The 25,557-nt window shown below is 41.6% G+C and overlaps 1 protein-coding gene and 1 long non-coding RNA gene across 2 annotated transcripts in view; both read right to left on the minus strand.

The window, feature by feature from the left end:
- TRIM24 (tripartite motif containing 24) overlaps positions 1-17,585 on the minus strand; it is a 64,807-nt gene extending 47,222 nt beyond the window's left edge. The window contains exon 1 of the mRNA XM_056339738.1: positions 17,053-17,585. Within this exon, the coding sequence (XP_056195713.1) occupies positions 17,053-17,440 (388 nt within the window). The 5' untranslated portion in view covers positions 17,441-17,585. The remainder of the gene's footprint in view (positions 1-17,052) is intronic.
- Positions 17,586-18,236: 651 nt separating this feature from the next.
- On the minus strand, positions 18,237-25,445 carry LOC130150691 (uncharacterized). The gene is made up of 3 exons (XR_008822334.1): positions 25,282-25,445; positions 19,687-19,891; positions 18,237-19,008 (listed from the first exon to the last, which is right to left on the minus strand). It is a non-coding gene; the product is annotated as an uncharacterized LOC130150691 (long non-coding RNA).
- Between the last annotated feature and the right edge of the window lie 112 nt (positions 25,446-25,557).

Genomic DNA, 25,557 nt, shown 5'->3' on the forward strand with positions numbered 1-25,557 from the left:
ACCCTATGTATTTTTAGAAGTAGCTAAGGTTCCTCTAAAGCCTTATCACTTATTGAATCTTCAAAAGGGCAAAACTGCAAGGGATAAGATAACACGCATTAGAACGATTTTCTCTGAGAACAGATCCATTTTACATGGACTGAAATTTTCACATATAAGAGTCCTAACAAGAATTGCATAGTTTTCTCTCTTTTAATAACCAATTGTTACATAAATATCTTCATTCAAAGGTATAAACCAAAGAAATCCATTGTCTATCAAGAAGGAAGAGAGGCTTGAAACTGTTTCTCCTCCTGTCTCTGCATACTCAAGCAATCTGAGGGAGAACCTAAGTCTAGGTGGGCAGTCCATGGAGTTTTGACAACAGTATTTCCAATGTGTCCATTTGTGTCTGATATAAAATCACTGCAGTAAGTATGCTTTTAAAAATCTTACTTGTTTGTTCTTTCTCAGATGAACGAAGTTCTCAAGTGTCAGGGTTTATTTTTGTCAAAATAGTCCCATAAGATTTATTACTTTTTTTAATGGAGCATGCATTTCCAGAGTCTCCAGCAGGCAGGCGAAAACATATTACTTAACCTGGGAGAAGTTCCATACTCACCATCATGATTATCATGGGGATGGTAAGTGATAAGATCCTACATTTTCATCTACTCCTTTGTGCCAGGATAGTTGTTCATGCAGCTGTATAGTGAGCTGGATTAAAAGCACATGGCTCTCAAGTAGGAGTAGAGGGGGAAGACCTCCACCCTTTTTAGAAGCAGCTCTCATTCATATAAAAATTAAGCAGCTGTGGACCCTTACATTCAGACCTTGCTTGAACCAGGCCCATAACAATGCTGGCTCCCCCTCCCATTCATTTCTAACCCATGCTAACACAAAGATTTATGCTGCCATGCAATGAGCCAAAATAGGGAATATGACAAGGATTAAATGGAGAAAAGAATTAGTTTCCACCTTAACAGTTCTCACTGGCTACAGGCTCACAATGCATGTGTCTCTTCAAAGAACACTAGCCTGCATTTTAGATGTGTAGGGGGAACCAGGGCGCATTCTTATTCTTCCTCACAAGTTACATGCTGCATCCACAGCAGTGCTGTCTCAAGCCATTCAGACCAGTGGATTTACAGCATATACTGTATTATTTCCAGCTCAGTTCTCAATATCCTGGGAGTACATTCCAGACTACTGAAGCATCCCAAGACAATAGGAGGTGACTGCTCTGGTCTGCCCCAGTTTCAGCTCATTTGTGTCTTCACTGTAGCAAACAGGTTTCAGAGCCAATTTCATAAAGCCACTGAATAATCATCTCTAGGTCCAAAAGGGCTGTTTTGTTTGTAGATGCAAAGTGCTTTACTAAAAATGGAGAGCTTAAGGGTTCCCTTTCCTCAGTACAGACTGGTCAAAAACCCACTAGTTTAGTGAAAAACAGCTCTCTTTAATAAATAGAGTCCTTGGAAGCAACTAATTTTACCTAAAATGACACAGTCATTACAGAATAAATTAATTAGGCTTTCATAATGCAATTTTCCTTGGTTTTACAGAAGTCTTGTTTGAAATTTTAACTATACAGATTTCAGAACAGAAAATACTAACAGCAAGTCACACAAACAGTTAATTCTTTTTTAAAAATGGACAGGCTAGTTAACATTAATAGAAGGTATGTCAGAGACTGAAGACAGTACCAGCAATAAGATTTTTTGCATAACTACACAGAAAATTAGGGCATTTCGATTGTGACCTACAATCTTTTCTCCTCCCGATGTGTATATAGACACCATTAATACATGCAAGGTTTTTCATTAACATGCATGGGGTTGACGGTAAACTGGCTATATTTACACAGGTCATGTTTTTCCTATTAAAAACAAACACTTAGAAAACATAATTCAAGAGGCAAGATCCTGTACAATAATGTCTGAATCAATTTTAAAAATAATTACTGCTTTCCTCTTGTTTCTCATTAAGCCAATACTGGTGCTGCAAAATTGGCAACTTCTTCAAACCAGTTTGTTCCAGAAAAAGCTGCTCCTATCTAGTTCTGACAGCCTGCTGCTGCTAGTGGAGGGGAGATAGGTTAAACCAACAAGCAAGCACATCTCAAAAGGAAACTGGCACCTACTGCCAAAATGTAAGCATTCAAAGCCACCAGCAATCTAGCTGCTAAGTTTATTAAAATCTGAATGCTTTGTTTACCACCCTTTAAAATGTAAATAGATGAAAACCAGACAAAGACTACTAGATATAATCCCCCCTCTGGAAGAGTGTTACAGGCCAGTTTTTATGCTGCAGTGCATTGACTTTCTTGGAAAGCACTGCAGAGCTGAATTAAAATATTTCAGCTGTTCTGTGAAATGGTTCATTGTTTTTGCTGTATGTGCCCAGTCTTCAAACATTTCAGGTACTGCCTATTAGACTTCATGAACTGTAAGTTTCACAAGGGCTGACTCTCCAGCCACTTCTGAATACCTCAAGAAATTCTGAAAGGAGAGTTTATGTTCACGTCCAAGACTGTCCAACGCATTTCCTTCAACAACACAATTTTAAGTCTCATAATGGTAACAAAGGGGAAACACTGTTATTGTGGGATAGACAATATTTAAGTACAAGATGAAGAACAAAAAACCTCACTCCCTTGCAATGAACATGCTTAAGCAATGATGCAGAAGCTGTCAACAATTATGCCAATTGTCACTGCTGTGATAAGCATTTCTTTCATCAAAATTAAAATACATTCTTTCAAGTATTTCCAACTTATATGTAATCAAGCATACAAGATGCAAGGATTTTTAAGATTCAGTGATATTCTTGCATCGTTTTCCCTAAGCAGCCAAATATTTAATTTTCAATTGCTAGCATTTTGAAAGTAGGTTTAATGCTGTCTAGATTCATACATTCTACCAAAACACTATTTCGCAGACACTCGAGGATCCTGCCAACAGTGCTCAAGTCCATTGTATCCATGTGCTTCTGGAACAAGGAAATTAATACTCTTCTCCCTGAATAGCAGCACGTTAGCATGAATACCTTTCTCTCTGAATAACAGCATTTTAGCATGTTGTAATTACTCTTTCAAAAAACAAAAACAAAAACAAAACCAACCAAAAAAACACCAGGGTAAAAAATGTCTGTTGCCAGAATCTCTGCTGCCAGAATCTCTAAGGAGGTGAACCCTGTGCCTTACAGTTGTGAGCATGACACAGACAGCAGTCATACCTTTATAGCAAGAAATTTCATACTCTAGTTTTCATCTTTTGGACTTCTCACCTGCTATCAGCTGACAGTTCAGTAGCTGCAGTACAATGCATTTATTATTAGAAAAGATAAGTTATAGAAAAGTAGGTAAGGAGATCATCATTGGGGCAGTTGGAGCCAGTCACAAGCCAAAGAGCCAAGCCTTTCTGGAAGACACTGAAGGAGCTAGTTCTTTTTAAACCTGTGTTGAAAAGATGAAAAACATACTCCAGCACGTGACACTCTTCACTGTTTCACCCACTTCCTCCACTTAGCCCTAGACACCATCATGTTCCATCAACACTGAGCAGATGTGAAGGTAAAAAAAGCCTTGCAAAATAACTTTAAGAATCTGGACCACATTAAGAGAATCAAGTTGGAAGCTGTAGTGGGAACAACAGTAGGTAACAGGTTAATCAGAGTATTTCAGGAAAACTCATCCAAAACAGGAATGCTTATGCAATTCAAGGCCTTCAGCAAAGCTCATGTTACACCCTCTCTCGAAGTGCTCAAAAACACCCTTGCAATCTGTTCTTTTACAAGTCTCCTCCCATTCTCAATATGATCACCACTCAATAACTGAAAACTACCTCTCAGAACATGGGAAACTAGCCTCTTGGCCCTCATTTTTCAAGCCACTAGCCTCAGGCAAGCAATTCAAGTGCCTAAACAGACATACCTAATTTGAAGAGGATACCCTGCTTGGCTTCCAGCTACTATTCCAGAAGGAAATAGATCTCCTGTGGTTTGTGCAGTCCATCTGCCAGGCCTTTTTTTAATATCACAGGCATCACAGAAATTCAGAAGTAGCAGAAGATACTCCAGTTTGGACAGCTGAATCTTAACTTACCTGTCTACTCTATTCCACATATCTTTGCTATTGTATTTTCCACCAGGAATTTGAAATCACAACCAAGGAACACAGAAGACCTCTTATGCAGTACCCAAACAAACTGCAGTCTGCAGCTCCAGAAGTGAGTTAAAATCACGTAAGTGTCCATATTCAGAGTCATCAATTTGATCACTGCAGTATTTGCTGCACCCATCTGTATTCTGCTATATAGATACCTATTTTGATGTTCTCCTCAAGGACAGACTTAGAGTTCAGAAGTCATCGATACCTCTATTATGTTTCCTTCAAACTATCTCAAAATATAGCTTACAGTGATGCACCAAACAAGTATGATGGAAGACTCCATCAACTTTATCCATAAATTATATATGCAAGGAATGGATGTTCAAGAGTACATAGAAATAATATGCTAATGTAGAATAATAGATTCTGCCTTTAAGTAATTGTGTTTGTTGAGGGGGTGGAGAGAAGAAAGAGAAAGGGCAATCTGATAAAAAAATAGATTTTTGGCTAATTAGTATCTCTTCAATATATTCTTCAATGACAATATTATAATAGCACATTTACCATACAAGTACAATGCCCAGGACTTAGATCCCCAACAGTAAAAAAGATAAATTGAATGTCTTCATCAATAAATTCTGAATGTTTATGAAGGTACATTTCTAATCTGTGCTGAAATCAAGTCTATATGTAACAAACACTTTCGTTATTAACCTGGAAATATTTTAAGGATTTCTCAATTTTATTTTTTTAAAGCTTGCTGTTGACAGGGACCGAGACAATGAAGGACACAGGATTTAATGAAAATTCCCAGTCTGATATATGAGTCAAGTAGCACCTTTTTTTTTGTATTATTTCCTGTAGTTTCCATCAGATAGGTCTGAGTGCTCTGCAAGTCATTATTATTGGAATAAAAAAAGCAAAGATTTAAGCCATTTGAATTTTTTGAGCAAAACAACCCCAAGATTCCCAAATCAAGTCTACTCTGACTACTTTTTTTATGTTCAAAAGCTGTTTAATGCTAAAGCTTGTCACGTGAATTTTTGCAGCTATGAAAGAGTAACTCTTAATGGCAGCAGAAAAATAATACTGATCTATTATAATGAAGTGAGTCCCTAAAGTTAAACTTGGCATTTGAAAGATGGATAAAGTTTCCTTGCAGTGTTGCCAAATTTTAATATCTTTAGTGGGATTCATCTTAGTGTTCATTTACATGAAGTTCCATTCATAGTCAATACAATCCTAGGTAATATAGTTAGGTCATGAGTCATCTCATCCTAAAAGTAGATGTCTACACCTGGTCAGATGAATCATACTGGAGAGAAATGTATGTTTTTAAGTACAGTAATACTCTTTGCCACTATTGGGCATCCAGTTTAATTGCAAGAATTCCCCCAGTATTCTAAACCAAATAATTAGAGAGGAGAATACCCTCCAAGTTATCTGCAAGTTACAAGCATCAAACTTTCAGGTGTACAGGATGTACAGAAATAAAAAGTCAACTCACTTTATATTCCTCTCTTATGTGTTCCCAGTATCCCACAGCACTTCTGTAAGGGTTTAAAAAGCAAGGTGACCAGATTTTTCCAGTTCCCACATAACCGTGAGACTACAGAAAGTTGGAGCAGTATCTGCACTGTGAGATCCACATAGACTATACAGCTTCCAAGAACCAGCATTAATTAAGAAGCAGCATTGTTCCTTCTACTCTGACATTGCATTAATATGAAAATTACTGAATGTAACTAATAGAACATATTCCTTCTGGGTTGAAGGGATGCACTGACTGATCAAGTAAGAATGACAGCGATTTCAAACAGCTGCCCTACAGCTCTCAGAAAACAGCAGGTTACAGAGGCAGTGATACTGCTTGTGTTCCCATTACATATCTCCTGATACTCTCTCTTGCTGCAGTAGATAACTAAACCATGAGCTAGATAGACCCTGTTGGCTGACGTGAACATCCACTGAAGAAATCTAGTCTTCCTATGCTTTCCCTAATTTTCCCCAAACCAGAGAAGAGTTCCTTCAAAGGTGCCTTCCCAGCATGATGCTTTCTGTACTAAGAATGAAGCTTTAAGGAAATGAGTCTTCTACCAAAACTGGTCTTGATAAGCATCATTTACCTGTCCTTTAGATTTACTTGATCTCTTTCTACCTTCTTATGCCATATTGCCTGGAAAGACTGGTCATATACTAGTTTAGATGATAAAGTTCTGGAAAGATTACATCTTGCCTTCAATACCAGTTTGGGAATGAGCTAGGATTATACTTCTATTCCTACTTTACTTTTAAGGAATATCCACAAGGCTTCAAACATGGCATCGAGTTTCTTAACCTACTAGGCTGGCATAATGGCAAATGAAAAAAATAAAAACCAACCACAACTTTAGGGCAGAACAGCAGCTATTTTGGCAAAGGTTTGAAGTCAGACATCCTGCAGCTCATAGCACCTACAATGTATTCTCAAAAAATTAAATCAGTCAAAAGACAGCCAAAGAAAACCTTGCTAAATCTGGTCTCATCCCAACAGAACTGGGAGCAGGAAAAAAATCCCACAACACACACAATAAATGGAGTCAGATTGGAACACAATACAATAATACTGCGGCTAAACGGACCTTAGAAAGGATGTAAAAATAGCATTTAGCTTCTTAAGGAATCCAGACTACATTCAGCTCTTGCACAAAGGGTGGAATGGAGGGAAGAGGACTGTCAATTCAATCCATTTGGGATGCCCATATAAAAAAGTCTTATTTCACCAAAACAGCTTCTGGAATGACTATTTTGAGACTAGATATTTGGCCCCATTGAGTTTAAACAGCAATGATAATAATCTAGAAGAAATACGAGCTAAAACTGTGACTTTTCTTCCAAGTTGTATTTGGTCTCAGTTATAAGTCCATTTCAAAGAAAAAAAGCCAAGTGTCCAAATCGGCAGTTGAATCGGTTAAGTCTGCTCGGGCCATCAAGATACACACAATTTTACTGATGGTGCCAGTCCCCACAGCCTACACAACACACATTTATTGAGTGATAAGAGCAATTCTTGCAGGTCATTCTTACGATACAAATAAAAGTTCAGGCAAATAAATGTAAAATAAGACCCTGTTACTAGGATTTTTTGTTTGTTTGTTTAATCTTCACTGTTACATGTGGGAAGACCACAGGCCTTCCCATACGTTCCACGTCAGGCTCTTCCAAATACTTCCACAACATCGGATTCTGCCTTTGCTATGAAGCAGGGAATAACCATTCTATTTTACAACTTGGAGTGTAGTACTGGAAGAAAGAGCTGCTAGTATCTCTGGACTCACATTCAGGTAGACAATAGGAGGCAAACTACACCTATGTTTATCCCAGGAAAGAATTCTATGTATCTATTTTGAGGTAATACTTGGGCAAGATTTAAAGCATGAGCTCTGAATCTACATTTGATTTCTTGTATAGAGAAGGGAGTGAGGAAAAGTTAAATAGAGCTTCTCAAAGGAGATTAAGTGCCTTTAACATTTGATTAAACTAAAAATGGAAGTATTTAAATTATTTTGGGGGTTTCAAAGATTTGCTAGCCAGCAGGTTACACTCTTCTAGTCCCCTCTCACTACTAGCGATGGGAAGAGAGAACAGAACTATTGAAGGCCAAGTAGCCTCTAGTTCGGGGATCCTCAAACTACGGCCCGCGGGCCAGATACGGCCCCCCAGGGTCCTCAATCCAGCCCCCGGTATTTACAGAACCCCCCTGCCACCCCCCACCCCCCCCCCACCGGCCTGCCACTTCATCCATGTGCTGGCCCCCTGGTTAAAAAGTTTGAGGACCCCTGATCTCGTTGGTAAACTCAACAGTTCATGGGCTGAACAACACAACAGCTGCTTACATGCAGTGAAAGACCCCCACCCAAACAAGACAAAAGCAATTAACAGAGCTACTGAGGTAAAAGGATTAAGGCCCCAGAAACAAGGAAGATGTTGTAAGTACCTTAGTTGAACAAAAGATAAGGGAGAGGTGTAAGATAAGGGGGGTACCCAGATACTCTCATGGTATACAACTCAATCTTGAAAACAATACACAGGGCCATGTAGACAAGAGAATGGCAACAATAGCCTCAGAGGATATGGTCTACTGATCCCACAGCTGAGTTTGCAGAAATAAACGTCAATCAATGGGCACAGTAAAGAAGATTGCAAGCTTTCACCTGAAGACCCTGATGACCATCCAAAGACCAGCAAGGAAGACTGCTGCACATGTGGACCATGCATTTGCATATGCCAATGAGTTCAATAAAATCTCATGTATATGTAAATGCATTCTCAGAAATCTTATGAATATGTATAAGTTTATGGCATATAGTCTCTAAAGGTTTGCCATATTGTTGGAGCACTTATGGTGGAGCTATCCCCCGTGCTGCAGTAAAGAATACACCGCTGTTACTGAGTTTTATTATATCTGACTCCTTACCCAGCTGCACCTAGCTCCCCACTTCAGCAAGGTTAGAAAGCAAGGGGGTTTGGATACTGCCGATCTTTTTATCGGAGGGCTGAAAAACAACTGCTTCAGCAAGCAAAGGTTAATGCTGGAAACTGGGAATCTATAAACACTCAAAAGAGCTAAATCTAACCCCAAAGTATGAAATCTTCAAGGCAGCAAAGTTCCCAGGACATTTAACCATTACCGAGGTCCTGCTACCAGACACTACAAATCATTACATGGGTCTAAATCTATTCAACAAAGTTTGCCTGCTAAATAGACTGTCTTTATCTCAGCTTCTGACTGACCAGTTGCCCGCTACCCTAATTTACCACTATGGGGCTGGGCAATGCTATGAATTCTGACTTTTACTTGAAAACTGTTGAAACAATAGTTACAAGTCACATAATTTTTGCAAAGATGATTCAAACTACATCCACTTCTCTTTAAACCAACTGACTAGGAGGGCATGTAATTTACACTCCTTCATTACTTCAGTAAGTAGTTTACTCATTTTAAAGCAGAGTCCAGGTTGAAAAAAATGTTACGTTTCAATTCACACTTTTGCTGTGCAGGCCAATCTTGCATACAGAGCTCTGATGCTGGATTGTTTTATCAGGGCACTGTACCTTGCATTTAAAATTAGAACCTTGCTCCCACTTTAAAATGTCTTAATCTCCAGCTCCAGTAGTCTGCAGCTCTCTACCTCTCTTTATTCCCACCTACTCATTCCCTGCACAGCTGCCAGCGTTCCCTCCCCTAGCCAGCAGTGTTAGAAGTAACATGACAGCAAGTTCAGCAGCAGCCCAAGTGTAACATGAACTTCTGTTAGGCTGGCTTACAGCATTAGCTCAACAAACTTCAACTCCACACATCCTTAACCATGTTCTGACTCCATAGCAGATGCCCAAACATGAATGAAGCATATTAAGTGAACTAAGTTTATTGCATGCTTTCTGACCTCAAGTAGACATCCTAGAAAAATATATGGGGGGTTTTCCAAGTCACCATTTACATTGACAGTCCTGTTTCTTTTTCACTATGTACAGTACAGATGTGTCAGCTCACTGGGAAAATACAGAGTCCCATTTCAAAAATATGTAAACATTTTAGCTCAAAGGGTATTTCAGCTACAGTCTAGTTTTATTCAAATTGCACTATATTCACTTGAGGAACTAGCAGTAGAAAGGGGAACCTGCCATTTTTTAAAAAAAGGTTGCCTGTGGCAACTTACTTATTAATCAGAAGCAGGAATCTTTCTACAGTCAGAAAGCTATAGGCTCAGTTCTCTTGTCCACGTACTCCCACTTACAGAGGGTTTAGCACTGGAGTTGCAGATTTATTTCTTGAAATGAGGTTGTGCCCATGACCCAAATGCTTGTTAGAAACAATGGACTTCAGAAGCCATGAGTGCAGTTCAAACAGCCGAGCCTTGCTTACGATCCTCCTCTTTTCCATAGCCCACCAATAAACTTCAAAAATAACTAGAAAGCTTGTTCAACACCAGTCCTCTATCATATGCAAGGTAATACAGCCTTCTCCCACATAAAAGCTTCAGAAAAGCATTTACTTGAGGCACTGGAGGGACAATATCAAGTAATTAGGAACACCCCTTGGCTCAACCTTTGGTTTCATACCTGACTTTACAAGACCATTTCTTGTTAAGAATGGTGTGATTTCCTTAGTTACTTCACACAACTGTTTCATGTGTTCTTTGATGGTAAACATTTATGGTTTTATACATTCTCTTTGACCACTAGAAAAAAAAAGTAGATACTTTGTCAGTTCAACTACGACACTGACATCTTCAAAGCACCTTTGAGCTGCAAGCATGTAGCTTAAACACTAAACTACTGTAGCTACCAAATTGCTAAGGTAAATTTTAACAGCATCACTGGAATTTTTCTATGAAAATGATTCTCCTGTGACCCTTACATTAACCCAATAAAAAAGAATGCATCATTAAACTTTTACAGCAGATAAAATTTAAATAAGAAATAGTAAGTCCAGTAGGAGATTTTACTAGTATTCTGTTCAGCTGGATCATCTGCATAGGTCCACAATGCAAGCTACAGGGCCATATTCACCTGAAGCCTGGACCAATATATTATTGTTAGGAAAGCAGTGAAAGAATACTGTATTGTTTAATCTTATTGTAAAAATCTTCTTATAGTCTAAGTTACCAATTCCAGAAATAACAGATTTTTCATAAACTGTCAGTTATTCATACTGAAATACATTCACATTAAAATTCACTTCAAATTTGTTTTGGTTTTCCCCTGTCTTGTAAATTAGATATAATGGGCAAAATACCAGCTCCACAAGTTTGCTATTACTGGGAAATTCCACTAAATAACATGGAAATTCCACCTACAGCATGTTAACATAAACTCACACAACCCTGGCAGAAAGCTTTTCCTTTACAAAAGACCAGCTTCTTTAACACCACTACATTCAGAATCAAGTGTTACAACAAAATTCACTTCTTAAATTTAATAAACTGGGTGAAAGTGAGTGAATGTGGCCACTTTGTAGTACTCACGGAAGTCAGCAGGCCAACTTAAAAGCCTGCTGCACAGCCTAGTAGCTTTTCAGCACATTTCTCTCCTATGAATGACCTAGCCCAAAGAGCGCACTCCTCCCTCGACTTGCCGCTTGATGAAGAGATGCACCACTATTCTCCCTTGCTCTTCTGACAAGTTATTTTCTTAAGAGATCTCTATCATATGCATTAAAACAACCCAATGTACTTTCAACTAGATATATATCTAAGAATTTTTAATACATTTGTATATATTTCCTCTCCCATTACATTACAATCTAGGATTCCTTTCCATTATTAAAAGTACCATTTGCTTACCAGCGACATTATAAGACAATTTTGTAACAGAACAGGTTGGCCTCTGAGGATTTAAATCTTCACTTAAAAAAAATTCACAGAACAGTTCAGCTATTTTTATAACTTTGACAGCCTAACTTCTGAAAGACTTCTAATTCAAATGAACCTGGCTACATCACTGCAAGTTGTTTTTAACACTCATCCAATGTTTCCGATTGCTTCAGCTCCACCTTTCTGTTGGTGAAAGAAGCAGGAATGTAAATGAATCTAATCTACCCTCAAAATGCTATTTTGTAGATATATAAGATAATAAGCATATATTAGATGCTTGTATTAATCATATATCAAAGAAAGTATGATTAATGAGTCTTCCAGCATCGTGTAGTTGTCCACCTTAATAAAAGCCACACAGGTACCTCTACAGATTTTTGTGGAATTCCTGGTAGAAAAGAATGCAGGAATTTTTGGCAAATATATCCTCTACTTCAAACTGCACTTGTACGATTAATATCCTATCCCAACATATGTATCTTGAAAGTATACCTTTTTCTAAAAGAAGGGTGCTACAGTTAGAAAAATAAGAACCTTGTCCAGATTAATATTTCAAGGTTTTACTAGTTTCACAACTTTTTAGCCAAGAGGTATGTCCATTACAGGCTAACAAAACAATAATATTGTATTTCACCTGTAACAATGCTAGATGTTTTTCACATACACAATCTCTGGGAGTTTTCAATTCAAAGCAAGCACAGATTAAAAACAATATGAAAACTAGGCATATCTTTCCTATACATATTTCTATAACATTCTTTTCAAATATCAGCACTCCCACATGTCCTTAAGTTTGTTAGAAGTTAAACAATTTAGTTGTTATTTCTGCTGTGGTGCTATCAAGACTTGTGAAACAATGCATAGATGCGACTACATATATGCAGCTGTGAGTGTATACTCATATAAATAAAATATGGACTCCTTGCAATGGCAAAGATAGAATTCACTTTAAGCAAGTGGCAATATGAAAGATGAAATGGAAATAATTGTATGTAGCAGGTAGATTTAAAAAAAAATTAAGTCTTTGTTGACTACTATGATCTGGAAGAAAAATTTATCTTCATAAGAAGCCTCAAAGAACCTATTATATCCTTCAAAATAACAAACAAGGATTGTAATCATTATCAAACTGAAAGAGGGAAAGAATATGTTACATACAGAGAAATAAGAAACTTTAAGTTAATTCCAGAAGCTGTATTTTCAAGGTCAAATAAAGCGATGACATTGGAAAGTCCAGATATCAATATCAGATAAGAGTCTGAGAGAGTTTAAAGTTATCTGGACTGACTGTGGGACATAATAAAACAGCAGATGCTACCCGCATACAAGAGGGGATATCAAGGGTTAGGTCTTCATTCCATGCCTTATAGACCTCCAAACTGTACTGGTAAACAAATATTTCTGGACATTAATAAGCTGAAATATGAAACAAACATCATTGAAATCCTTATTTAGTAATTCTGAAGTATTTATTCTGTAATTAACAGCAAGTATTGAACATATTTGAGTTGTTAGTCTGGACACTCCCCAAGAATTTATATCCTGGGAGTGCCTGAGCATTACATGCTTTTAACAGCTTCCTACAGATTTGTTTGCTAGTAGGTTCGTCTATAGTCAAAACATAGGAAAAAAAATCCCTCTATTTTTGGTATTGACACTAGTAAGATTTAATCATGATAACTACATAAAACTTTGCTATGTATTTGCATTCACAAGTTTTCCCCCACACCAGTTCCCAATCTATTTCATGTACAAATTGGTGCTAAAGAACAAACAAGGATGTTTGCAACTTAAATAGTTTTGAACAGGAATAGAACCTCAATCTATAGATTTCCAGTTTTCACGTACATTTCACATTCAAAAACTCCACAAGAGGACTGTGATGTCCACACTCCCACATTATGAATGCTGTCCTTTAACTAAGTATAGGCTACTACTCAACTAGTCACTAAAGTGCCACCCAGCACAAAATTTGGGCAAATGGTGGATTTCTAGTAACAGCCTTCTTGTATGCACCAGTTACAACTTGCACAATGAAGCAGTAAAGAATGGCCATTTGAGAAACAAAAAGAAAACACACATAGCTGAGATGCTTAGTAGCAGCATCTGCAGATGTTTGCTCACAAGCTAATGTCACATTTACAAACCCGCTCTTGCAGCATTCCCTGCAGTCGTAACATTCTGCACCTGACAACCCATTTTTTTGGCAATGCAACAAAAAAAGTATCACCTGCATCAAGTGACTTGCTATCGGACATTCAGAAAACAAGCAGCAAGTCCCCCAGTGCTAAGACGATGGAAGTCTGGCCCACAGCTGATTCTGCAACACCTTAAACTACAGGAATGGTAGAGAGATCAGAAACACCAGGTTTTATTTTCTATAGAAATTATTTTATTTCAAAACTGAATTCATGTGGCAGTATAGAGTACATTCATGCCAACTGGCCTTACCACCAGCCTACCTTTGTAGGAGGAATACTGATTGGCATCTACCACAGAAACTCCTCCACATGGCAAAGACAAATGTCAAGACATTATCCATGCTGAACCTCATATTCAAGTGAGCAACACTTGAATTCTTAATTCACTCTAGATCCTTAAGTGTTAAAAAAATTTCACAGCACTCCTTTATTAGTTGTTACTATCTTTACAGAAAGAGCATCAACATTCTCCCAAGTAAACTTGTTTGTATGTTGGAAGATAAAGGTATGCATTGTTCTAGTAAAGCAAAAGACTGTTTCTGCTTCGAAACAGTTAACTGAAGACAAAAAGCATATCCAGATTATACTTGAAGCTCAGTTCCTCTTTAGCTACCTGTTTCTCAGTTGATTTTGATATTAGCACAACACTCCTCAAGGTGAGCTCAGTGAAACATTTTTCAAATCACACCCTTTCCTTTGTAGGAGACAAGATTCCCTTCTACCAATCTTTGTTCAGGCTTCATTTTCTGCAGCATCTTACTGCTCAGCACATGTGCTAAGCACTCTGTGTGCTTATCTTCCAGGAGCTTTTCATAGTTTATGATTCCATTGTGTTCCTTACCTTGGACATTCCTTCCAGCACAAATAGCTTCCTTGCTGTTTTTTTCTTCAGTTTAGTAACAATAATCTTATAATCTACCTCATGAGAGGCATTTACTATCCAACTTTCTAAGCTTATACTCTTCAGTTTATTTCTTCAAGTCATGCCTCAAACATTTTGCACAGCATATTCCCAGAAGAGACAACAGATTTGCACTGTTCTGACCTTCCTTCCATCTTCTGAGAATTTAAGAACTCCTCCAGCCATAACATTTTTCCTCAATATAATCAGCTTTAGACACCGACACATTTTTTTTTCTTTGAATCCTAACTTAAGTTTACAAGTTTTTTCTATCTGCTGGAAAACGGCAGCTAATGCACATCATCAAGTTACCCCTTAGCTAGCCAGTACACAGCCACTACGATTTTAACTGGGCCAAAACCATGACAAGAAGAGACTTAAAGAACATGTCAGAGAAAGTGTGAGACCTATACAAGTTTCTTCTTCCTATTGGACAGTGGATGGTAGTGTGGAAGCATGACAATAACTTGAAAGGAAAGTTGACTGTAAAAATAATGTCGCCAAAAAAACCAGTACATCTACATTTGTAGAACAAGGAGGAATATACATTGTATCATTCATTCACACAGAACCAACTCACAGAGTCATAAAAGGAGGGAACAGAGCTACAAGTTTACTGTTGCTATGATTCATTCTTTCATCTATTATTTGTCCTCTCAAGCAGATGTTTGAATAGCATTGATCTTTTCATTCTTATGATGTATCTCATTCCTTACTCTACTACAGACCCCTATTTCTGCTATATTTAAACAGAACGTTTGGGAATTGAGCTATGCTGTTCATGACCTCAAAACTTGCATGATGATGATGATTATGTTGTCTCAGTCCACATTGCAACCCTTGAGCTAGCTGCATCTCTGCCCCCTTTCTCATTTCCAAGTATCGCATCTTCAAATATCTTATCAAACACCAAAGCTTGTGCTTTTTCTGTTGCTCCCCTGCAGAACTTCACAGTTACACTTGTAGATGTATGACCAATATCTCCTGAATCAACCAAGCTTAAATGTACTGGCTTTGGATTTTACAGATTTTCCCATTCTGGGACTTCTGACTAGGCAGTCTGGCCACTACATAAGTTACATGCTAAAATTAATGACTGAATAAATAACACGGACATCTATGTAGATGAAGCGGCTCAGCATATTCTGCTAACAACATACTCAGGAGCTTCTCAGATATTCTGAGCCAAGGCTGTCTCTCTAATTGTCCCAAACAGTTCTTTCTCTCAAGGTGTTCCTTTACAAATTACTGCAAGCACTTTGTGTAGTCAAGCTGTAATCTTTCTGGTCAGAACTGCTGGTGGGACGGTAAAGCTTTCCTAAATGTATTTAAAAGGTCAACGGGCAATACTTGCTTAAGAATGGCCAACCTTTTTTCCTGTAGAATCCTTCACTTGAGCCCCGCTACATATCCAGTAAGCGCAGCCTCCACATAATACCTATGGAGAAGCTCAATTTCCATCAAACTTCTCTATTCTATTAAGCGTCTCCAGGATCTGTACACATTTCCACTAGAGGATGCTTGTTTGCACCTTTTTCTAAGATGGAGCTGCTTTTAACAAAATTAAGTGACCCCCTACACCTAAACGGGCCAGGAAAAAAGAAAAACATTAGGGAAGTACTTTCAGATTGCAAGAGTTTATTTACACATCTTCTACAGCAAGATGTATTTCTTTAAACACATCGACATCAGCTGCTATGTCAGCACATGAGCTTACCAAAACTTCCCCGCGGCATTCCCCCTTCAGCACAACTATTAAACAAGTAAGTTTTACATTAATTTATTAATTAATAGGTCCGCCCAGGCCGCCTGTCACACAGGCAAGTGTTATCGCTCCCCCGCACCTGTCACCGCCCAGGGAGGCGGCACCTGCGGGGCTCCCCTCCAGGTGAGCCCAGGCTGCCGGCCGAGAAACAGCGCTAAAAAAAAAAAAAACAACAACAAAAAAAACCAAACCAAAAGAAGTCCTTTATCTCTCTACGTTTTTCTTCCTTCGTACCACCCAGTATTAAAGCTTCCCGCCCGCAAGAGGAAAAAGCAAGCCCCGCTGGGCGCCAAGCGCCACGGGCACCCCGAGGGCGGGAGGCTGCCCGGGCCGCCCGCGGCCCCCGAGACGGGCCCGGCGCCGGGGCGGGGGGGGGGGGAGGGGACGGGACGGTTCTCACCGCTCCTCTCTATCCAGAGGCCCTGGGAAAGTGCATTTACTGCCTTCCCTTCCGAGGTGGGAAATTTGAAAAACAATAAAAATGAAACAAACAAACAAAACCAGCCCACAGTCCCCCGCCAGCCCCGGCGCTGGCGAGCAGCGAGCGCAGCCCGCCCTGGCAGGCTGGTGCCCCGGCACCTGCACCCCGCCCACGGCACCCGGCTCCGCCGCGCCGCTCCCACCGCCCCAGGCCGCGGGGGGCGGGCGGGGGGGCCGCGGGGCGGAGGAGCGGCACCCCCGGCTACGGGGGGCCGCGGGCCGGGCGGGGCGAGGGGGCTGGCGGCAGAAGGGCCACTTACCGGGCGTGCAGTGCAGAGGCGAAGAGACGGGCGAGGAGGGAGGCGCCGGCGGCTGCGGTTCCTTCGGGGTGCCGGCGGCCGAGGAGGGGATGGCGGGGGGCAGCATGAGGTAGCGGTCGGGCTGCGGCAGGCAGCGGAGGCAAACCGAGTGGAGGCAGGGCAGCAGCTTGGGCCGCCGGCTCTGGATGGGCTGCCCGCACACGCCGCAAGTGTCCAACAGGTTGAGCGGGGCCACCTCCCCGCCGCGCTCCGCCGGGCCCTGCCGGCTCTCGGCCTCGTTCTCCCCGCTCAGCGTCGCCGCCCCCGTTCGATCCGCCGGGCAGGGCGCCGCCGCCCCCGCCGCCGCCCCCGCCGCTACTACCGCCGCCGCCGCCGCCGCCTCTTCCATTGTCCTGCGCCGGCCGCTGCCGGAGCGCCGAAGGGAGGGGAGGCGGGGCGGTCCCGCTGCCCCCGCCGCTTCCCGCCCGCGCCTCCGCCGCGCCGACCCCCGCCCCGCGCGGCCCGCGGTGTTTGTGTGCCTGCCCCGGGAGAAGGCTGCCCCGCCGCGCCACACGGCCAACGGCCGCCCGCGGCCCGCCCCTCGCCACGCTGCGCCCCGCCCCCCCCCGCCGCCCCGCCCGCTGTCCCGGGCCCGCCGCCCCGCCCTGCCCCGTCACGCCCCCTTCGGGGCCACGCCCCCCGCGTACGTGCAGTGAGAGCTTCTCCCACCCCGCCCCCACAGGAACCAGACGGCCGCCGGCGGAAGCCCCGCCCCAGGAGGCCCCGCCCCGAGAGGCCTCGCCCCCTCCCCGGGCGGTTGTCGGGGGCTCTCTGGCGGGGCGGCCTCGGGGCCCCGCAGGGCATGCACTGGCCGGGGCCCTGCGCCGCGCCGGCCCCCACGCACGGCGTTAGCGGCTCCCTGTCAGCCTCGCTGGAGCCCCGGGTCCTCCGGGCCTCCGCCCCGACGGCCGCGCTGTCGTCCGGGCAGGCGGTCCGGCCCGCGGCGGCCGGCAGCGTGCGGCAGCTGGGCCCGGCCAGGTGAGGGGCCTTCGCCCCCGTGGCAGGTCGCCCAAGGGCTTGCCCTGCGCCCTCGCGCAGTGTACGGGTGCCTGTGTGCGTAAATTGTGGCCCGCGTTCAGTTTGGCAGATCACATCTATGCTACATGACCCGATGGAAGCCAGTTGGCGATGGGTAAAATCAAAAAAGTGCGACGGAAAAGTAAATTCTCGTCCAGATGCAACATTTTATTAAACTGAACACTTTAGCTCAAGCATGCGTGCAGCCATGAAGCACTGCTGACACATTGGTCACAGCTCAATTGTAAACCTTAGAATATTCAAAGCTCCTCAGAATATTCCAGATGTCTGCACTTAAAATCCCAGAGCAGGCAGAGTGCTTCCCACTTCCTTGTAATCCCATCAAGACCCTAAAATCGGACCCATAATAACTAGGAGCATATAAAAGCCGTACATGATGAAAAATTTATTTCTTCAGTGCACAGAACAACTGCGTACGGGAGCACTGTCATGGTTCAGCGTGCCTCACATCCACAATTTACCGTGATTAACAGGAGAACTATGCTACAGGTTGTTTTGGGGTGGTGGTGGGGAAGTGGATTTGGCTTTGCAATGAGAAACTGTTTAAAGAGGTAAATGTCATTCCCTGCTTAAGAATATCAAACAGAGGGGACAAGCCATGCCTTCTCAACTCTTGACATGCCAACGCATAGGGAAAAAATGTCACCAGAAGCAGTTTCCTGAAGCACACCTTCTGCCTGCCAGTCCAGCTGCCTCTCTCCCTTTGCTGAGAGTCACCAAGTGGTAGGGTAGAGCCCCGGCATCCTCTTTCTCTGATCCCACACACAGTGGCTTGGTTATCCAACACCCTGCGGTGATGTTCTAACAATTCCTTGTGACGGGAGCTAACATGCGGAGAGCATGTAAGTGTTAATGATGAAACGGGTTCAGGAATCAAAGCTAAGGAGGAAGGTACAGGTTCCATAAAGTGAAAAAGCATCAAAAATGCCGTTAGAATAGGTCTATGGGGGAACAAGCGATAACTGAATTATGTTTGATCAATTTTAATAGCAAATATGATCAATAGCAAGTCATAAGATTATTAAACTAGATGGTTTCTGTAATTAGTATAAGCTGTTTCTGCAATTGGTATTAACACAGGAGAACAGAGATATTATCTAATGGTATAAAGATCACCCTCCAAAGGATCTGAACAGACACTTTGTTGGAAATGAGGATCCCCATGAGCCAGTGTCCCAGAGATTAGTAAAATGATACAATTATGTTTCCTGCAAAGTTTGTTTGCTTGGGATGTTTGCAAAGCTCACTCAAACTGTGCGTTAAAATCTGTAGTCGCAGGGCATCTGAACAGCATCTGATTTAAAATAAATGTTTGAACTTGCACAATTTGAATTTGAATTTATAGCCCTGCCCTCCCTCCTGTTAGTGGCATCATATTAGGATTACTCAGGACAGGAGGAGAAAGCATAGGGAGGCACAGAAATAACCGTCCAGAGATAACCAGCTGTTGCGTATATGAAGACAAGAGAGTGAAGGAAAAGCTTTTATATGTAACTGCATTGCTCAGACAAAACGTGAAAACAACCCATGAAAGATGCTGCACCCCATTATACTTACCTGGGTGCACTGCTTCAGGACCACAGCTACCCCGCGTCTGGCCCACAGGGACCCCAGGCAGAGCTGGCTTGGGGCCGCTTGTAAAAGGTGATGCAGACAAACCCACCATGGCTGATACGTGCTGGACTGTCTTCAGTCTGAAAACAGCTGCTGGTTTTGTCTAGTTTCTGTCAGGAGAAGACATGTTGGGTTCTCCAGTGTTTCACTGGGATGAGACAAACCAATGGAGAAAGAATGAAGATGGTGACAAGCAGGTAAAGAGTCAGCTTATAAAGCATGGAAATGATGTTGACTAGCTGCGGGAAACAATCAGAAGCTGAGATTACTTCATCTCTCCTTCCCTTTTCCACACTCATATAAGATTTCAAGAGCTTTCTATGCTACTTGTTACTTCTGTTCACAATATGTGAGTTTTACTAAATCCTCTGCTGCTTCTGGACATGCCCAATTAAAGCAAATTCCAGAAGCAGTATTATTCCTCCAACATTTTGCCTTCTGTTTAGATATACACTTTGTGACCACAGTCTAGATCTTTGCTATTTGTAAACTAGATTCCTGCAACATACTCCACAAAAAAGTTATCATTCAGAAATTCCAGCAGCAGAAGGAATGGCTGCCAACGGCCCAGCAGAACTTCTCAACAGAAGGCTCGTAACTAGGAGCTCCTTGCACTCAGCATTTACTTGCTGACTCTGATTTCTTCCTTCTGTGTCTAGCTCAGTTTGTCTTCTGCCTGTATTTCTAGATTTTCTAGTAGTCAGTCACTCGGCCTTACAAGATGCAACTCTTCCTGGATTACTCCTAAACATCAGCATGTGCATTTCCTCCTCCTAAAACAGCCATGTGACACTAAAGTCTCTCTTGGAAGTATTTTCATAGACCAAAACAAAGCCACACGGCTTGCAGTGTGATTCAGACAGCTCAGTTTTATCCTTCATGTGGCAACAGTGAAGGAAGTGGTGGAGGAGACTCAGCACTCTGTCTGTATCATTAAAAAATGCTTTTGCCACTGTTGTCATCCAAGAGGTAGATATAGCTGCTTTTTGGCCAGAATTCACTACCAGCAACATGAAGCAGTCACTGTGAGGATCTGCCCCAGAATATATAGCATTTACTAATCTGGCTTCTCTTGACAAATGGATGTCTTAATATATGGTTGGTTTTGCCATTGAGTGAAATCCATTAAATAGAAAAGATGTTCACTGGGGGCAAGATGGATACATTAGAAATTCACAGTTAGGAAGATGTAATACATTAATTTTTCTGGCAACAGCGAAGAAGGAGACATTTACACACCAAAACAGCTGGAATAAGCAGTGAATTGACATAGTGACTCCCTAGCTATGATGGCTGAATTAGGAATTAATCTAGAATATGGCTTAGGCCTGTAGGCTGCCTTTTTGCACTCCACTATCAAGAACCCATAAAGCTATAGTAGCTACCTACTTGTCCTCTCAGCCAAGAGAGAGAAACCTGGTTCAAGTAATTTTCTTAGGATTTTCCACTTTCTGTTTTCTGTACTTCACTCACCCAACACACACACGCATACGCGCGCACACGCGCGTGCACACACACACACACAAAACCTTTTCTTCCGTTGTATATGCTATTTACCCAAGTCAAATAGTTCTTCAGGACCTGGCAAATAACCACTGGCACTCTTCTTTCATAGTCAAGAAGAGGTGGTTCACTTGACCAGCTTGGTCTCAGCTGGAAGCTCACCACAGGTGAGGCTGGGTCCAGCACCCTGGAGTGGGCCAGCCACCCTGTAATGTTTCCAGTGCTCCACCCAACATGCCTCCACTGTAAACTATGCAATAACACTACCACTTTACAGCTTCCCATTAGTTTCATGTTCAGAGAAGTCACCGCGCTTTTGTAAATTAACCCTGGGCGACATCCCATTAGGTTCCCTTTCATGGAAAAGGGGCTTGCCTAAGGGTCGACGCAACATACCAGTTCTGAATACCCAGTGTTAGATAAAAACATCCTGGTTAATGTCCCCTAACAATGGTCTATCCGATTGTTTTATTGGTTACAGGTCCCATCTCTAATCCCCAATAGACCATTGGAGACCTACGTCTCTCCTAGGGATGAGCAGGATGCTAGGACTGCCTTTGCAGAAATACTGTGGTTCAAAACCGAATCTCTTCCCCCTTCCAGGTCTCGGTGCTTGCCGGCTGTGCAGCCTCAGTGGAAGTAGGGCACCCCAGGGTTGCAAGTACAGACCGGCCCAGCAATAATTTAAGAGTGCAGCTGCAAGCCAACTCCTGATGAGTTAAATTCAGACGTTCATCCAAGTAATCAGGTCAACAGACCATATTCCTAAATTATCACAGGGCAGCTCCAAATCCGTCACATCCAGTTTCTTTCTAACACGTAAAAGGCCAGAAATACCTTTCTGCAGCAGCACAAGTAACCTTGTTGGGTATTAGACTCATTTCAAGGAACTCAGAAATTATCCAGTGGGGGCCACAGTTTCTGTTGATAAATCTCAGTAATCTCAGGAATTACAAAGTAGGGGGTATAGCTATAACACCTGTGGATTTGAAATGCAGTAATAATTGAGTGTTTGGCTCCCTACCTGCGTAAGCACTTCCCTTGCCTCTGTCTCTTTGTCTGATGAGGGTTTCCTACTCGGGTTCTTGTTAGCATTAGTGCTGCTGTTAGGAAAAATGAAGCACTGCCAACTCCTGTTGATGTATGTTTCTGGAGAGGTCCAAAGAGTATTTGGACCTACAGAACAGTGTTTCTCAGCTGGCTCCATTGGGAGACTGTAGCCCATCAGGATGAGATTTTACCCTGACTTCATTCCTGAAAAGAGACTCCCTAAACTTCATTTTCTTTTTCAGAGAGGGTGGAGGAGGAAAAAAACCAGTCACTTTCAGCGTCAATAGCGATGGTATTAGGTGAATGCACATGGAAAGGAAGCCACATATGACATCTTTTTTCATTCTTCTAGTGTGAGGCTTTAGCTCTAAGAAGAGTCAAAATTTCATTTAATAGAAGATCACCAAGTTTCAGAATGTTCTTCCATTTGGATTAGGAAAAAAATTCCCCAGTTTTAAAATACTTCATAAAGACAAGCTTTCCAAACAGTCTGGATTTGATTAAAAACTATATTTTCAATTAAAATATTTTGTTTGGATTTTGGCCATTCATTTATTACTATGTTAAATAAATGTTATACTGCAACATAAAGTATTTGGAATCTTTTTTTTCCCCAAAAAACACCTAAAAGACATTTACCAAATTACTTTTACTCCAGCTTCACAATTTTCCAAAGTCTTTTTATTTAAAAATCCCAAAACCCAGGAAAAAAAACCAACCAAAAATCCTCAAAGTTCTGCAGACTGCAAAGGAAAACAGTCATTACCTCATTACTGGTATTCCTACTGTCACCTCACTTGCTGACCCCACCTAGTTTTCAGTAACACATTCACAGCCTGTGCCATATTTGGCCCATAGACCTTTGGCTGAATACCCACAGTAAGGCACATTTTGTTTCATACTTATTCTTACTAAGTGTCAGAGGTTTGTTTTCCCTCTTGTTGACAATAGATCACATTAAATTGCTAAGAACAGCCCAGGACCAAAAATACATTCATTTTCACTAATGTTCTGAAAAGTTACTGTAAAATGCAGTTATGCAATCACATATTTATTTTCCCAATTATTTTAAGGTCAAAGATGCTCAGTTTAAATGTAAAGGGTATTTGTTTGTAAGGTATTAAATTAACTGTTAAGCTACTGCAACTTGCCAACTAAAGGTCATGATATTGCTTCACGACCAATGATACTCCTAATGAACCCTTATATTTTGACTAGAAAGTCCCTTTCCTTCAACTTAGGCTTTCAGGAGCATCTATATGAAGCACATTAGGGAATCATCTGGGAAGAATAAAATCTCTTTCACTTCATTTTAAATATTGTGTATATTCAGAAATGCCCTACTTTGCACACAGGCGTTACATCTGTATGAGAGATTTGCATCAGTGTGACTAAATTGATTTTGCTGCATCATTGCACATTTGCTTAATGTAAACAAGGTCTTCACTGTTGGCTATGCTGAACTAACAGGGAAAAAACAGCAGAAAAGAAAACTTTCTCTAAGGTTGTTTGGAGATAGAACTCTGAATACAACATGTGTTCAGGGAAATACAGGGAAAATAGGAAAGGTTGGTTTGCTTTTACATGTTGCTACTTTCACAGACTTCGTTCTCAATGAAGCAAAGCTTGTTAGAAAATTCAAAATCCATCAACTGAAGCCAAAGGAGTGTGCTACAAATTTCCTAGCAGAAAGATATCACTACCCATATCTTGGTTACTGAAAGTTTTATTTGCAGTAGCAATTAGCTAGTAAATAAAATGTTCACCTCTTAAAAAGCCTCTGAGCTATTTAGAGTTCCCCTCTCATTGTGTCCCAAGTCTCTTCCACACAACTAAACCAAACCCCCACTGGACAACAGACACCAGGACTAGCTGGAGCCAAAACAACTCCTCTGTTTTATTATGCAGCTTCTCTAACAGCCCTGAATAAGAAGATGGGACAATGAAATAGAGGATAAACAAGTCACAATCCTGGCTAAAAGCCACAGTGGACAGACACGGGGCTGCATTACCTGGAACAACACCTTCAGAACCCTCTGGCCATCTGTGCCTGGACAGACATCAAGACTGTTTGTACACAAAGTTCAAGGCTCTCACCTGGCCTCTCAGCTCTGAAAGCCACCTTTGCAATTGGAAACGCAGCACTCTGACTTGTTTAAGTCCCAAGACTTAAGGGATGAGGTATCCCAAGCCTCTCAATTTTTTTCATTCTGTCAACACTATTTATGGTATTAATTCTTAGGTATTATATGATAATGAAATTAAAGGGAATAGATATAGATAGATAGATAGATAGATAGATAGATAGATAGATAGATAGATAGATAGATAGATAGATAGATAGATATGAACTTTAGGTAAACAGCTTCTAAACCCCACATTTTACTCTTAGTTAGTACAAGGCATTTCTGGATCTAGGCAAATACTGAACATCTAAGAGCATTTCCTTATCAAGTCTTTCTGTTTGGTTAGCATCTGGGGCAGAAGGGTGGGAGACGGACAAAGTTCATTTTGCCTTTACTTTTCCACATGCAGTTTCCAGCTGTAGAGAAATTCTTCCCTGGGGTTACGATTTGACATACAACTCTTGTCAACAGTGTGTGGTAAAGTGATACCACCTTACCTGCCCAAATGTTCAGTCATGGTCTACAAGAACATTGAACGGCTAAATTACAAATACAACTGGTTTTTGTGTTCCATTTTTTTGGTGGGGCAGGGGGTTATCATCCTTCTGTTGACCGCTGGAAAGAAAATCTTTAAGGTCAATGACTATGCCAGTGGCAACTGTACTGTCCCAACACCATGGTTATAGAGCATTGGTTTTACCCTGATGCCCATGTTTCAGCTCCTCAGGCATAGCCTCCTCTTGCTTTAAAAAAGGGGTGATTCGGAATTATATCTATGATCAGAAACAGTATTTTACAAACTAGAAAAGAATACATAAGGTAACAGAGCTATTCCTCTATTTTGAGCTGAGATGCACACCTGTGGTTGTTGGCTCCATCCAGTCTCTCTCTCATTAGATACCCCAACAGAGTGGCCATCACTGGAGAGACCCTGCAGTTCCCCAACCAACTCCTTCAGTACCAGTGTGTGGCATATGAAGGCAAGGATCCCAAGTCAGTGAAGAAATGAGATAATTTATTACATACACAAGTGCTGGTTATATACAATCACTTATCTGCCCAAGTTCCGCCTTGGAATTTGCCTACGTGCAGCAAAGCAGTTGCTCATCACGAGCTGTTCGCATGCTTGCAGTTT

The sequence above is a fragment of the Falco biarmicus genome, chromosome 5 (assembly GCF_023638135.1).
Source record: "Falco biarmicus isolate bFalBia1 chromosome 5, bFalBia1.pri, whole genome shotgun sequence".
In the NCBI taxonomy this organism is placed as follows: domain Eukaryota; kingdom Metazoa; phylum Chordata; class Aves; order Falconiformes; family Falconidae; genus Falco; species Falco biarmicus.